General features: G+C 35.3%; 1 protein-coding gene and 1 long non-coding RNA gene across 7 annotated transcripts; one reads left to right on the top strand and one right to left on the bottom strand.

Annotated features, from left to right (window-relative positions):
- The first annotated feature begins 2535 nt into the window (after positions 1 to 2535).
- On the top strand, positions 2536 to 4908 carry LOC110900695 (transcription factor MYB15). Its single transcript, XM_022147566.1, has 3 exons — positions 2536 to 2668; positions 3421 to 3550; positions 4512 to 4908. The coding sequence occupies exons 1-3, from the start codon at positions 2536 to 2538 to the stop codon at positions 4906 to 4908; spliced, it is 660 nt and encodes a 219-aa protein (XP_022003258.1).
- Positions 4909 to 12318: 7410 nt separating this feature from the next.
- On the bottom strand, positions 12319 to 16521 carry LOC110897684. 6 transcript variants are annotated; one of them, XR_002568869.2, is made up of 8 exons: positions 16184 to 16521; positions 15435 to 15694; positions 15295 to 15338; positions 14726 to 14805; positions 13758 to 14036; positions 13551 to 13628; positions 12832 to 12994; positions 12319 to 12729 (listed from the first exon to the last, which is right to left on the bottom strand). It is a non-coding gene; the product is annotated as an uncharacterized LOC110897684 (long non-coding RNA). The 6 variants fall into 6 exon arrangements; XR_002568867.2 differs by having other exon boundaries at positions 12832 to 13628; XR_002568870.2 differs by having other exon boundaries at positions 12319 to 12725; positions 12832 to 13628.
- Positions 16522 to 16739: the final 218 nt, after the last annotated feature.

The raw sequence follows: 16739 nt of genomic DNA, 5'->3' as shown, positions 1-16739 counted from the left end.
ACACATATTCAAGGAACCCACATAGGTCAGTGATAAAAAAATCACCAAAAAAATCAAGACAACATGCCAAAAATCACCAGAAAATCAAAAATCACCAGAAAATCAAAGAACATACTTCACTAATAAAAAATCACCATATCAAACCCACAGAGTTCATCAGATTCTGATAAAAATCAACAAATCAAAGAACTTACTCCCTCTTCTCTTCCTGCACGTCTGGTTGCTGGCCAGATTCAAGCGCCGGAATACCGGCAAACACCCCAAAAAATCCTCATCTTCGTGTACAACACAAACGTGAAACCGCCTCCAACACCAGCACCGCCGACCAACCACCTCCGACCACCGTCTCCCGTCGTCGACCAACAACCTTCATGTACAACACAAACGTAAAAAACCACCACCACCGTCGCCATCAAACCCACTACCACCGTCGACATTAAACCCACCACCACCGTTTCAGATCTGAGCAACCCTAACCCACCATTTAACCCATCGTTCACCGTCAAACCACCACCATCTAACCCCAAAATCCAAATCGGATCTCACTACCCCAAATCGGAGCTTTGGGGCGGTGGTTTTGAGACTGTTGCACACGCAAGTCTTCATCGAATCCAGATTGGGCGGTGGTTGGGTGGTGAACGGTTGGGTGGCGGTGAACAGCGGTGTGTGGTGGGGGGAGGGGGCCGGAGATGAGGGTGTGTGGTGGTTTGTTTTGAGTTTTGATTTGGGTTTTCCCAAATGAAGAATCTGTCAAAGCTTTTTTCATGAGAGAGAGAAATGAGAGATAAATGAGAGATGGATTGAATGTGTTCTGCATCTTCTTTGTTGTGGGTATTTTTAGAAAGAAAATGGTAACAATTTGGGGTTTTGAATATCAGAGAGAGAGAGAGATATAATGAATAAATGGATTGAATGTCAGGGGCATTAAATGGAGAGAGAAAGAGGGGGATTTGACATTTGGAGTAAAAGACCAAAATAACCTTTTAGTTGGCATGATCTGATTGGTTGAGAGTGGTTCTCGCGGTTCTTACAACTAGAGGTGGTTTTCATTTTAGCGGCTCCCTATATATATATATATATATATATATATATATATATAGAAAAAGTATATCGTACATTACGGCTTAACGTACTTCACATACTACAACGTGCGTGATTTGTTCTATAACATGCGTGATTATTGTTTTCAATATACGTGATTATTGTGTTTCAACATGCGTGATTTTGGATTTTTGAGTTATAACGTGCGTGATTTTAAAATGAACGTGCGTAATTACCTGTCGTACGTGATGTACGTTAAGCCGTAATGTACGTTAACCTTCATCTATATATATATATATATATAGAGAGAGAGAGAGAGAGAAAGTGTAATGTACATTACGGCTTAACGTACATCATGTACGACAACATGCGTAGTTTTACACTATAACATGCGTGATTTTACACAAAGTTTCCAGGCAATTCACGACTCAATCTGGGTTCCATTTCGGTTCAAGTTTCTTTTCGTTTCAGTTCAAATTGACCATTGTTCGGTCAATTTCATCGAAATGTGGTCAAATTCATCATTGATTTAGAAAAGTTTCTGCAAAAACATCGACATGAAATAAAAAACAGTAGAACAGAGGATGAACACAACAAAGCTTTTGCTTCAGACCGTAGAACAGAGGATGCAGGAACATGACCAAACTTTGATTCGATTGGAGTCAGAGGGCATTAACAGTGGTTTCAGATTGTAGAAAAGCGGTTGCGTTTTTTGATCTGGGAGTAGGATCAAAACCATGATCAAAACCAGTGGCGGATCTTGCCCGTTGAACGTGCCAGGGTCGAAAGACACGGGCACTTAAAAAAGCCCGGGCAAGCCCGCGCCAAACATAGTATATATAAAAAATTTCGATCGAAATGCCGAAAATTAGAATTACGGCCGAAAAACTTGCCCGGGCCATGGCCCTGCCACAACCCTTCTAAGAATCACCCCTGATCAAAACCACTACTAATATATGTTACCAACATTAGTACCGCTCTCGGTAACACACGTGTTAATACCCTGTTGAACATATCACGTTTTATTTTGTGTCTTTATCTTTAGTTGATATACCGAGTGTTAGTGAGTGTTAGTGCAATACCGGCATGATAACGAACCAAGTAAATATCAATCTTCACCTGTTTGTTACAATCATATATGGAGATATTGCTCGATAGCAAGTACATATAACGAGTTAATATTGTTCTAGCATAGTACGATGATGACATCAATAGGATGACGTCACAAACTTTTTTTCAGCATTGAAAATACAAAAATTACAAATTTTCCTCTGAACAAGTTCAAGAACCGACAAAAAGAAATTAGATAAAATACTTCCGATTTCGTAGGAACACGTTTCAAAATTAAAAATACAGTGTTCAGACACGGACCATTGTTTTAGGCATCGTGCCTTGACTATTTAATAGTTTCAAAGCACCTGCATGTGTATACCAATCACTCTTTCATCGGCCATACATGCCACTGATCTGATCACATTAGTATATACTAAGATCATGGCATCAAGTAGTGAAATGAACACTGGTGAGTTAAAGAAAGGTTTATGGAGTCATGAAGAAGATCAGTTGTTGATTTCTTATATCAATAGATATGGCATTTGGAACTGGTCCCAGATGCCAAGATTTGCTGGTAAGGATAAGAAAACCCTATATATATTAGTGTAATTGCGAACTGAACGAACTAATCCTGACTATACACGTGTCTAAATCAATAGCCAGGATTTGATGATGATATACACTAGTATATTTGATGATGAAATCCTAGGCTCCTAGCCATACACCTGTGTAAATCAATGGTCCGGATTTGTACACTCAGTTCGCAAATACACTAGTGTTCACTCTGGAACCTACCCTATATATATATATAGGGTGAGAGTTGGCTACAAAGTCTATTTTTCCTACAAAGTGTAAAAAGTCATAAAACACCATAATGTCAACCATAAAATATACTCAAAACCCCCCAAGTAACAAAGTGAAGATTACTAAACGCCATATTTGTGGGTTTTGTGTTGTGTTTTGGATGATAAGGCTTTGATTATCGAATGACTAACATTAGTGTGTTTTATTTTGATTATCTTGTTGTGTTTTATATTCATTGTTTGAGTATGGCGTGTTTGAAGTTTTTATGGATTGTTAGGGTTTGGATATTGTGTTTTAGTGATCTTCACTCTATTATTTGTGGGTTTTGAGTGTGTTTTATGGCTGAAATTGTGGTGTTTTATGACTTTGTATACTTTATAGGAAAAATGGACTTTGTAGCCGAACCACACCCTATATATATATATATATATATATATATATATATATATATATATATATATACTGAAAATATGGTTCGCTTATATCAATCTTATGATGTGATTGTTTTTCTTTTGTTTGTAGGTTTGGCGAGAAGTGGGAAGAGTTGTAGACTCCGATGGATGAATTATCTGAAACCTAACGTAAAGAAAGGAATTTTTTCCGAGGAAGAAGAAGAGATCATACTCCAATCTCATTCGGTTCTCGGCAATAGGTACGTGTGCAAAAAATATAGGTTGTTTTTAGAAAGGATGATCAAATGTACATAGGTTTATCAGATCACCTAGTAATTGCATCTGGATGTAAATTGCATCAATATTAATATGTATGTATGTATATATATATATATATATATATATATATATATATATATATATATATATATATATATATATATATATAATTGCCTAATATTGATGCAAATATTAAATGAAGTAAAATAAAGTATTCTTATTGGTTGAAACTTCTTCTTTTTTCTTCTTCCAAAATAATTCTTCTCATTTGAACCCTCCACTATATATATATATATATATATATATATATATATATATATATATATATATATATATATATATATATAGTGGAGGGTTCAAATGAGAAGAATTTTTTTGTAAGAAAAAAAAAAGTTTCAACCAATAAGAATGCTTCATTTTACTTCATTTAATATTTGTATTTAATTTTAATATAAGGGTATATTGGTAAACTTACTAAATCATTAATGTGTATTCTTCCTATTTAATAACTAGCTAAATTAAATTTGTAACCCCTTTTCAAAATATATACTTTTTTCAAATAAAAAAAACAGTTTAATTTAAAGTGTAGAATAAATTACTAGTTGTGTAGGATAAATCATGAGTTGTGTAGGATATATTTCGAGGTGTGTAGGATAAATTTCGACTGTGTAGGATAAAATTCTATAATGTGTAGGGTATATGTAGGAAAATTTTGATATGTGTAGGTTTTGTGGATTATATGTAGGATAATTAATAACTAGTTGACTAATTAATTAAAGAGAGAAAAATTAATGATATGAGTTATAAATGAAATAGCATTTTACTAATATGCCCTTTCTTCTTTTTCTTCTTACATTAAATTTCTTCTCAAATGAACCTTCCCCTATATATATATATAATTGCCCAATATTGATGCAATTTACATCCAAATGCAATTACTAGGTGGTCTGAAATTGCATCAAGACTTCCTGGAAGGACCGATAATGACGTAAAAAACCATTGGCATGCTCATCTCAAGAAACGTGCAAACCATCAATACGACATGACTCCGAAAACAACCAAGCAAAATGATGATAGTGTCGAGATGATACAACATCCTGCTAATCATGTTAACAGCAATTTTGAGTCTTGCTTGACTTCATATGATAATACCTTCTTACCTAGCAGCAGTACTACTTCTGTATATCAAGAAATCAACTTTGGAGATGATTATTATGATACCGGTTCACCAGGAACGGTTGATGAACTTCAATGTTTCTGGCAACAACTTTACTCCGAGAATATGGACAGTGGAAACAATGTCATCGATCAAGATTTACTTAATGAAGATTGCTTTTAAAGTTATTTATAGTTCTATATTTACACCCAATGGATTTATGTTATAAAAGTAAACTACACATGGTTCATGTTGTAACTCAAAAATATCTAATCTTATTTGGTCCCAAATATTAAGAAACTACTCATTTGTTTCTGACTGTGTACTCACCCGTCACCCTTTTGGTTCATGGATGATAGTCCATTTTTAATAGAAAACCACCCGATATGGCCTCCACGCAAGGGCATTTTAGTCTTCATTTTCTATTTAAGTTTTCCTTATATTACTTGTTCTTCCCTCTTCGACTGTTTAATTCAAACAATTCCACCATTCCAAAAGGCAAAGTTTAATTAAAGGTATCTACTACTGTGGAAGGGAAGCGTTGGTTCGAACATCATGGACTAATCTAAACCATGGTCATTTACTATTTCCCTCTAGTAAGTCTATTTCTGAATGAACATGTATAATATCAGCATGAATTACAGAGGTCAAAATGTTGCTTTCTTGTATGGGTCGATCCACCAAGGTATGGATGTGTTGTTGTGGTCAGTCCTGGATTGTTAATGTACAAGAAAAAAAAACTTGAAGCTAAAGTGCAAATCTGGAATCTTAGATTCAAAAGAAGAACATTGTGGTAAAAAAAAAATTTAGCATCAGGGTTTTCTTTTTTGATGGTTTCTACGATGTAGTTGTTTCCTTGTAATGGTTCCCCTTTTAATATGTAATGGCTTCTTTGTGATGTGTAATTGACTCGTTTATGATTTTGACCAATGTGGCCATGTAGAACATCTATTCCATTTAAAGCATAACTAGAAGGGTTCGGTAGCAACAACCACAATTTTACAATGAAAGGGCAATCAACAATCAAATACAACACATTAGACTAATTGCTATTATATTCCTCACTTGTGGTCCACTGGTTGGAAAGAAATGGTCCATTTCTAAAGCTCGAGCTCGGCTCGAAGGTAATTTTTTAAGCTAGAGCTCGGCTCGAACTCGACTCGTTTAGTATTTATTAATTAATTTATATTAATTATAATTATTATTATACATATAATTTAGTTATTTTTTTATATTTATATAAATGGTAATTATTATATAAATATATGTATAGTATATTAATAAAAAAAATATATAAACAGAAAGCTCGATTAGGCTCGCGAGCCGGCTCAAGCTCGATTAGCAAAGCTCGGGCTCGGGCTCGTTTACTAAACGAGCTTGTTTTTAGGCTCAGGCTCGAGCTCGTTTAAGCTCGGCTAGTTCGAGCTTTTTTCGAGCTGAGCTCGAGTAGCTCGCGAGTAGCTCGGCTCATTTGCACCCCTAGAAATGGATTCTCCTTGAAGACTCAAGTTCAATCCCCACTAGTGCTATATTTGGTGGATAAAGACAATGAAGGCTAGTTCTCCCAGATCTTAGGTCAAAAGTTCAAGCCAAAGCCACTCAGGGTTTTAGTCTACCGTGCATTATGCCAGAGAGATTCTCTCTTGTGGGGGTGTGGCGGCGCAAGCCTCTGCCATGGGCAGCGGGTGGTATGGTTTCCCAGGGAACGTCGTTAGCCAAACTTTGACGCCAACGTGGGCCCGGTTAAGACAACATAGTCTGGCCAGAGTGGGGTTAGATCCCTCTGTTTGGGAGGGTGTGAGATCTCTCTCTCAACTGTTAAAGATTATCACCGCTAAAAAAAAAAAGACTGTTATTATAAGCATTACAAAAAACTACAATCGTAACAATTTTTTGTAACACAATCGGTTGTCCCGTCTTGGTTAAGCGTTTGGTCCTCCAATTGTTCTAGTCGGTCGATCTCTTTTGAGACCCCAGCGTTCCTGCTTCTTAACACCACTGTAGGTTGTGTTCAACCTTACGATTCCATGCCTTTGGCCCTGTAAAGCTGAATCGAAGGCCGTCGCGGATCCGTTTCAAATTCCGGTTTCGCAGGCCCACGTTGAACTCTATTAATGGCCATAGAGAAAACAAGGTTGAAACTTAGAAAGTCTACCAATTCAACAAAATAATAGCTTCCAAATGACGCCGTGAACAAATAGCCGCAACTCATATAAATAGTAACATCAAACACACCATGCATAGTGTCACACTCCGACCGCGTAAAACAACAAACCGCGGCGAAACTGTCGGGGAGTGGAGCGATAGAATTATTGTTTAACAACACATGGTATTTAAAGTTTTGTTTTATTTATTAAATTGTTTACATTGTCTTGGAAATAACAGAAACATAACATAGATTAAACTGTTCTTGCTTCATTTTAAGTCACTAAGGCCTGAGTCCGCTTAAGTGTATCACGATCAACCTCAAACATTTGCTCCTGAAAACACATGTGAAAATAGGTACGTCAGCATAAAAATGTCTGTGAGATACATGGGTTTTGTTGATGAATGATTCACGACTTGTAGTTAAAAGAAGTGTTTAACAAAAAGTAGTCATGAACCTTATAAAAATGTTTTCTTTTATAAAATCATATGAAAATCGATATGAATATCAGATGATATAAAAGAATAATGCATGGTTAAATAATTAACCAAGTAAAAATGAATTTGTATAAAATATGTCATTTGTAAAGTAATATCTTGTGAAAATATGTCATTTGTATAAAATGTGTCATGTCTTTGTCTTTATTGAAGTGGTTTAAATAACGCTACGGCATGTAATATCATAAAAGCACTTATATATAGGAAGTACCAGCAGTGTATCCACCATGCTTTTATCATATTACACACGCTTTGTTATTTAAATCACTTATCAATAAACCATCAAATAATGTCTTGTTAACCAACTGTCAAAATGTTATAAACAATGTCCAATGTTAAGTGTAAACCATGTCTTGTATAATCAAATGTCATGTAAGGCAAGTAAAGAGTATTTACTCAAACCATATGTATAATCAAATGACATGTATGGCGAATAAAAAGAATTTACTCAAACCATAGATATAATGTCATGTATAATCAAATGTCATGTGAAACCAAATGTCATGTACAAAACAATGTATTTGAATAAACCATAGTTTAAATCAAAAGTTATGTTTTGCAAAATCAATGCTTTATGGATACAAACATTTATGCATAATGTTTATCGCATACATTCAAGCCTTGAAACTGCCGGATAAACCCTTAACAAGTTAAAGGTTTATCAATTATGTATATCGGATTCTGTCATTCCCTACTTCCAAACAAACCTAGAAAGCCGGGAATGGGATTTGTCAAGTCCTATGGTACCACTACTTACTACCGAGCGACGTGATCAATGTTAATGAACGTATTTTTGTCCCGTTAAACATACCAAATGTAAGCATATTATGTAAAAACCATGTACTAAGTATGCTAAGTAAACATACAAAGCAGAAATGTCATGTAAATCAATGTGCCCATATGCTGAGTAAACATATGCAGCAGAAATGTAATGTAAATCAATGTGTCCATATGCTGAGTAAACATATGCAGCAAAAGTGTTTATGAAATCAATGTGCTAGCATGCTCAGTCAACATACATAGCAAAGCATAAATGAAATCATGTACTATATGTGTACTAGATGAACATAGCAAGTATATGTCATGAAAAGCACAAAAGTAACAAGTAGGCACATGTGTATCACCCCAAAATATTTGAAAGCGGTAAAAGAGGGGACTATGTACTCACTTGAGATTGCTTAGTAGTCTTGGAATTAAGACCAAATAAAGCTTGTAGGATCACGGAATCAAACGGCCCCTAATATAGGTAACTATGTTAATAAATCGACACCTAAATCGGAAGATCGGATAGAATGAGGTCTCGTAATCCAAATGAGTATTGGAACTCATATGATATGATTTAACAAAGTCTACATTCTAATTTGATACCTATCCTAAGTGCTTATGACCCGTTACGACTCGTTAAGGTAGTTTACGCTACTTTAACGTGTCGTTCGTGCAAAAGCTCGTTCGGATGGTCTAACTAGCCCTATGACAAGTATCATATGCCTTAGCATGTTTAATAAGATTGCATAATCAGTTTAAGTGTCAAAAATTAAGTTACATATGCTTAAAATGAAATTATGCGCAGAAAGGGCATTTTGGTCATTTTCCTAAGGCATATAAACTACCTATCATACAACTAATTAAACAAAGTGACCGTAAGGTATAACCACGGAAGGTTATTCCCTATACAACTATGGTCACAAAATATGTTTGGTCGGATCCTAATGATCGACCAAATGGGTCGGTTTCGAAAGTCTAAGCGGTTGTTTAGACCGATTAACTTACGACCCTAAATAAGCACTAAACTAAAAGTGACGAGTTAAACATGTTAAAACATGTTTAACTAAGTTAGAAAACTGATTTGATATCAAAACAAAGTGTTTTGATACCCGAAAATTATCGTCGCAAAATGCACATAATCGTACATTTTGACCGAAACTTTGACTCGTCACTTCGACTAGTCAACGTGGTAATCAGTAGGTATAGTCACAAGGGACTATAACCATCGTGATTACGCTCACGTTGCAAAGTTCAAACGAACTTTGTCTTGAACAAATCATAGTCAAAGTAGAAAGTCAAACATTGTTTGACTTTCTTGCTTAAATACATAAACAAGAGATGAAAGAACACTTACAAGTGTTCAAGGATGAAAAGATGACTAAGAATACTCAAGTAGGAGGTCTTCAACAATTGTGATAACTTCCAATCAGAGATAGAGTGAAAGAAAATGGAATGAGCAAAGAGTTTGAGCAAATAAGGTGGGTATTTATAGGAAATCAAGCATCCATTGATCATTGCCAAGTGTTTTTGAATTAATCAAAGCATGATCAATACCTTACACTTGTTAGGCATGGATTAGGAAACTTGGGGAACACATAAACCAGCTCATAGTATGCAAAAACCATGATCAAAATCAAGGAGAACAGGCTGTTTTGAAATATTCAATGAATTTTCTAGCACCAGTCCTCACGGGCAGCGAAGCCAGAGGCTTCAGTCTTCGCTCCCAGCGAGCCAGTCTGCAGATCAGATTTTTCAAAACTGACAGAACAGGTCCCTGCAGCTTATAAACTTGATTTTTGATGCATTTAACCCCCGTTAACCCAATTTCAAGGCTCTACAATGATTTAAAGTATAGGGGACATGAAATATGCTTAGAAATATCACGGATGTCCGTTCATTTGGTCGTACGATCGCATTATTCGGTTAATTACGACGAAAACTCGAACTGACGCGAAATCGATCCAAATTACGCAACGAGTGGTATTTTTACACTCCTATCGCTAAAATAAAATATTTTAATAATTAAAAAAGTTTCTGGATGTCTGGATATGGTCAGAACGTAGGATATGCGCGTAAATGCAAACTTATGCAGTTTTTGACGCTTTTAGTCCCTATGATCAAATAAGCGTATTTTCGTACACCGAACCCATCAAAACTTATTTCTAAGCTATGTTAAGGGTATTTTACGTATGTTTAGCTTATGATCATGTTCCGGAATGTACGTTGCTATACGAAACGGCACACTTTTGCAGTTTGTCGCAAATAGTACCTGTGATCGAATAAACTTGTTTTTGGCATACCAAACCATTCAAAAATTATTTCTAAGTTATATAAGGGTTATTTAAGGTATGTTAAGCTTATGTTGCTATTCTGTAGTGTACGTCGTGTTAAACTGATTACGTTTACGCATCAGTTTGCGTATAACTTTCAAGAAAGCGATTTAGAGTTTGAAATCGAACAAAATCAAAAATGTGCAAAATGTCAAACATAAATAAACAAATATTGGGGTCAAAACACATTGTTTTGTTGATAATTAAACTGTTCAAAGTTTTACAATGATTACACAAGCACAAATGTCACACATAGGTTAGAGCATTCACATCCATTCCATCAAATTTTTACCCTATATTACACTAAAAAAATACATTTTCTTTCTCCTTTTCAATTAAATAATATTTTTTATACCTTTATCATTACCTTTTCTCTCTCCTCCACTCACAACAACCTTTAAAATATATTAAAATATTATAGGGGGTGAACAGTGTCCCCCCAAATATACAGATGAACAGTAACATTTTATCTCTCCTCTACTCACAACCAGTTTTTATACTTTTTATATTATAACAATCTCACTCACACAATATGATGGATTGGATGTGAATGCTCTTAGGAATCTTGCAATCTGATAACATATGAATAAACAAATATAGAAACATCAAACTATTGCAAGAAACCAAAATGTCGAGAATCGTGAAGGCTACCACACATGCACAACACAACACTTTAAGGTTGTATGCACAAACAACCACAATCCTCAACAAAACATTTAATAACGAAGCTCACAGGTGTGCAACCTGATAATATATAAATAAGTAAACAAATATAGAAACATCAAACTGTCTAAGAAGCCAAATTGTTGAGAATCGACAGGACTATCATACATTCATAACACAACCTTTTAAGGTTGTATGCACACACAATCATAATCCTCAACAAAACATTTAAACCACGAAGCTCAGAGGTGTAGGATGATGAAAACCTATAATACCAAGCTATATTCAAACCAACATTACAACTATGGCTCTCGGAAGAAGACTGCTTTGAACCAGCTAGGCTAAGCGAGTCGTACATTAGCCAACAACAAGAGAATAGGACCAACATACAGTTGGCAAATAACATTGCACACCCAAATGGCCGTAATCAACATAAAAAAAACCATAAAACAAAGCTCATAAGCAATAGACGGCTACAATTTAAGTTACCAAGCCAAGTCTAGAGCAACATCACAGCTAACGGTCTCTGATGAGCCATAAGTCGTCTTCTCGACCCAGCAAACAAACATCAAAAAGATTAACAAAAGCCGTAAAACCTCAAAAGATCTCCGATGAACATTATCGTTACACCTTAAGAGACCCTTAAAATGAACAGCTAAACAAAACGTAAAATGAAACCAAACAAAACCGCCAACAAAAATCTTCGATAATGAGACCTCCATTAACATAAAGGAAAAAGACATGCACCAACAAATCCTTCATAGCAACACAAAACCCTAACATAAAAGTCGAAACAAAACCGCCGAAGGATAAGCCATCGTCTTTAACGACAACAAAACATCGAAAAATCGAGGCCAACACAACAACATTAAAAATCTACTTGGAAGCAACAAAGAGACAAGCCACTACAAAAAAAATGTCATTTAGTGGCATTCAAAATGTGCCACAAAATACCTAAAAAGTGCCACTAAAGACCCTTGTAGTAATGAGTGGCACACAAAAAAAGTGCCACTAGAAGCAGTGCCACTAAAGCCCTTTAGTGGCACTTTTTTGTTTGCCACTACAAACTCTTAGGCCTTTAGTGGCACATAATTTTTGCCACAAAAATTGCCCTTTCCTACAGTAGTTTTAATTAATAATAATTATTATTAATTTACATAAAAACAAGAATAAAATTTAACATGTAGAAATCATTATATAATAACCTCAATTAAACGTTTGATTGTCTTCCACACATTGCAAATGTTTCAAACAAATGTCTAATAAGTATCAACTTAAGTCTAAATATCAAACATACAAAACAAATAACTAATAAACGTTTGAATAAAAACTCAAAACTTCATTGCGCTTATAAACCTCTTTCACAATCTTCTTGCTAGTTAAATGATTGCTATTGTCAATTGCATTCCCCTAACCAACAGTGAAACCATGACTACCAGGTTGAGAAACGCCACCAACAGGTCCATGTACTCCATGGTTGGTATAACGTAATGTTGCGGCCCACCACGATAAGTTGGAAGAGGACCTGAGGCATTAGATATGCAGATGGATGTAGACTAGGTTTGTGACATCTTTGGGTGGTGGTCCTGATGACATCTACTAGCTTGCACACAAACAAAATGATTAAAATAAATGAAAACCATCTTATGTGATTAGTTAAGTAAGAACCAGAGTAAAGAAAAGAAGGCGTTTAAGACAGATGTACCCTGGAACTTCTATTCCTTCCATAAGCTCCTGAAGCAGCGGATCCAAAGTTGTCATTGGCTGCGATTCATTTGCACCACCACAACATGAAAATTAAATATTAAAAGTGATTTGCATACCCCATGCCATCTATAGGATTCCAAGTATCTTCTTCAGGTCCATAGCTTTCCAAAGGATGTAGTAGAACAACATATAATCAAAGTAATCAGAGTTAGAGGGAACATAACATAAACAAAAACTCCCGAAAGATAATTATTCAGATGATATATAAAAATAAAACGAAATAAAGCACCATAAATTATAACTCTGAATTAACTAATAACATTAAAATAACCCTTTAATGGTAATAGAAATAAATAATTAAATCGAAAAAAATCTTGTGACTTCAAAACAACAAATCGATGACTCGCAACTTGTAGTGGTTGTGGTAGTGGTAGTGGGAGGACTGGAAGAGGGTTAGGGCTAGAAAACAGGTTAACCGGCTGTCATGCCTGGTAGGATGGCTGAAGTGTTGAATTGGAGTATAGGGGAAAAAAAGTTTTCAAAATGAAAAAGAGAGCATAGAGCTCGCGACCTCTTAGGCTCTTACACCAAACAAAAGCTCTTTACCAGCTGGAACCAAGTTAGATCTTGTATAAGCGTTCACTTAAAATTTAGTCATTGGTTCAATCTTTTTTTATATATACCGTACGTTAAAAATTCAAAATTTAATGGTTTCACCTGAACCCGTAACCTTGTACTTGAGTCCGCCCCTGCCTGTAGCAGCAACAGAAAACCATTTGCAGACTCGTTCTTATCCTGCAAAAAATGTTTTCGCAATATCATTAGTTTAAGAAATAACACTCATATACAGTGCCAACGAACTCCCCCGGTAATTGCACAAGTTTGTAAACCGGAGCGTGATTCTGCATGTATAATATCATATACCATGACTGAAACCGGCATGATACGCTCTAGGAAACGTGCCAACGAACTCCCCTAGTAATTGCACAAGTTTGTAAACCGGAACGTGATTCTCCAACAGGATCTTTGGAGAAAACATAGTTGTTTTTTTTCTGCAAGCATCTCAAAGGCTCCTTCTGACCCGTTTCTTGATAATATTTCTCTAGTGTAAACATGATTCTGGATAACTTTCTCAAACTCATCAGCAGCACTACCGGGAACTCCATACCATGTTTTTGGTGCCCCACAGTGATGAAATTTATGCTGAAAAAAAAAGACGTGTTCAAGTCTTATACCAGAAACTAAGTTACCAAAAATGGGCGCAAGGTCGGAAAATCGTGCCAAATAGTAAGAAACCATGATCAAACCCGGGAAAAATCGTAAAACAAAAATGCAAATTTGTATCATCACGTGATGTAAACATAAGCAAAGACAAACGTGAACTTATACCGTAACCTGGCCTAAAACGTAAACAAACTCAGATTATACAAGAAAGCCTTAACTCAAAGACCAAAAAAAAAGGTCAAAACATAAAGGGCCAAAAGTAAAACATACAATCCCGAAGGACTGAAAATGAAGAAAAAAAGTTTCACTACAAAACAGAAGACAAAAAAAAAATTACTGCTCCTAAGAACCTATGTGAATTGTTATTATATATTAATGGCTGAAAAAGAAGAACTGGTTAATCGGGTTGAAATTGACTAAAGTGTATTTCTAACGTATAAAACCTCAAAAATCATTTCATTCAAGAAACTATATTATGATTGAAATTATACACTTTTGGTTTATCATATTTGACACACTAACTTTCTATATTAAAAAATACAAAATTGAAGAAAAAAAGTGTTTCGAGTCTACTCAAGCCATTTTGACACATTACCTAACTAGCCTAACAAGCCCATATCGCCTCATCTAGATATTAAGTTGCAGAAAGCACTAGAATTGTAGTATACCTATACAAGTAGTGATCTTCTACATGCCATTCAAACATACTGAAAAGCATTCCAATATACAACATGGGATCAGTCACTCCCTGAAAAACGTCAAATGCAAATGATATGGTCAAATGTGCAGAAAAATCTTACATTTGTGAGCATATCTATAAGACTAAATTGCATTTTAAGTCCTGTAAGTTTTAACGAAGTTGCAGGCGTTGTCCTTTAACTATGGAAATTACACCATATGTCCTTTATGTTAACACTTTTGTGCACATTTCGTCCTTTTACCCTTACCTAGTTAGTTTTTAAGTTAAATGTAACCATGTCCCACTCATCCATTAGATTGTTCAAAGAAAAAAGGTAAAAAGACCAAAATGCCCTCATGTGAGAGGCACATGGTTAGACTTAACCCAAAAATTTAACCAGGTTAGGGCTAAAGGACACCGCCCGATGAAAAATAGTAACAAAAAGGACATCCAGTGTAGTGTATTTCTGTAGTTAAAGGACAACGCCTACAACTTTGTTAAAACTTAAATGGCGTAAAATACAATTTAGTCATTCTATAAAGATAAGTATCACATTACTGGAATATCGTTTTAAGTGCTAATCTTGGCAACCTACGAAGTTTCTGAAACCAAAATAGGAAATAAATGATAACTACACTTATTAGATGTATATAAATGTTAGTGAAATCAAACACATTGCTGAAGGATAACTATGAGACCTTAAGATTCCATTTGTTGTTTGCAAGATGATCATCAGAGGAAGATGAGAACGCACTCCCATCTACGTTTACTCCATATTCAACCGTTCCCTTCTTGCCACGTGTCATCTCAAGCCAAAATTCCCGTTCCATGTATGCAGATGGAAGGCATCCGGATAAACAGTATTTATTAGCCGATACCCTATTTTATGCAGATGGCGGCGGTCGAGTAGTCGACCTTGGCCACAACGCTCGGTGTCATGGTGGTTGGCACGTCGTTCCTTGCCGTTCAAAAAAAATTAAGTTGTAAGTGTAAAAAATATATCTTTATTTGTAAACAATCTACAACCAAAGGGAACTCCCATTAGCAAATTAGAAACACAATTTGATTTTTTTTTTCTCAAACCTTGTCTTTTTAAGAGCAACTGCATCTAAAACTTAAAAACATGAGAATTCTATAAATTTATAGACCTTATGATCCTTTTAAGAATCCTAATATGGATGCCTTGACTTTGTAAAGCAGAGATTACCTACAAAGTTACTGATACAAGTCTACATGAACAAAAATATGAATAAGAGAATCCAATATATCAACGATATTGACTTTCTACATGTAAATGAATCATTAAGATATAAATTTGATTTAATTTAGTTTATCAAAGATGTAATAAACTACCAAGAACAAGTATTTGAATCAAATTTATGCCAAAATCAATTGTACAGGGGATCAATTTGCTAGGAAAACGAGAAGATGAAATTAGGGTTTTTACCATGAAATCATAAATTGAAGCAGTTAATGCACTTTCTGACAAAGATCTACCAAAACCGACTATTTATCCACTAATTAGAATCAACAGAATCATTCGCTTGTACCAATCGCCACCAACCCTCGATTCCAGTAGCTAGGTGACTAGTTCTGATCTGGCGAAGGCAGAAACAACGACTGGGAGGGAATTTGCCAGCAATCTGACCTTAGAAGATGAGGATGGAAGAATTTTTTAGAATTGAAGTTGCCCTAGTTTGAAGAGGGAAGTTGATTTTGGAATGGGAAATTGATTTTGGGGGGAGATGTTGAAGAGGGGGAAAATTTTCTAATATATTTGGGAGGGAAGAGATTTAGGGAAAATTTTTATTAAACAGGTTTTACGAGGGAAAAGGAAAACTTTTAGAAAAGTGCTTGAATTTTATTTTATTTTTTAAAATGAAAAATTTTATTCACAAACACGGCCCCTAGACAGGAACCATCACAAACAACCCATAAGAGAAGTTACATCACATCAAATGAGTTACGCTATTCGAGCTTGGCTTGAAATAAAACTGAAATGA

This window comes from Helianthus annuus, chromosome 13 (assembly GCF_002127325.2).
Source record: "Helianthus annuus cultivar XRQ/B chromosome 13, HanXRQr2.0-SUNRISE, whole genome shotgun sequence".
NCBI classification, from domain to species: Eukaryota; Viridiplantae; Streptophyta; class Magnoliopsida; order Asterales; family Asteraceae; genus Helianthus; species Helianthus annuus.
The sequence above is the reverse complement of the archived record's forward strand: the minus strand, read 5'-3'. Positions and strand labels throughout refer to the sequence as shown.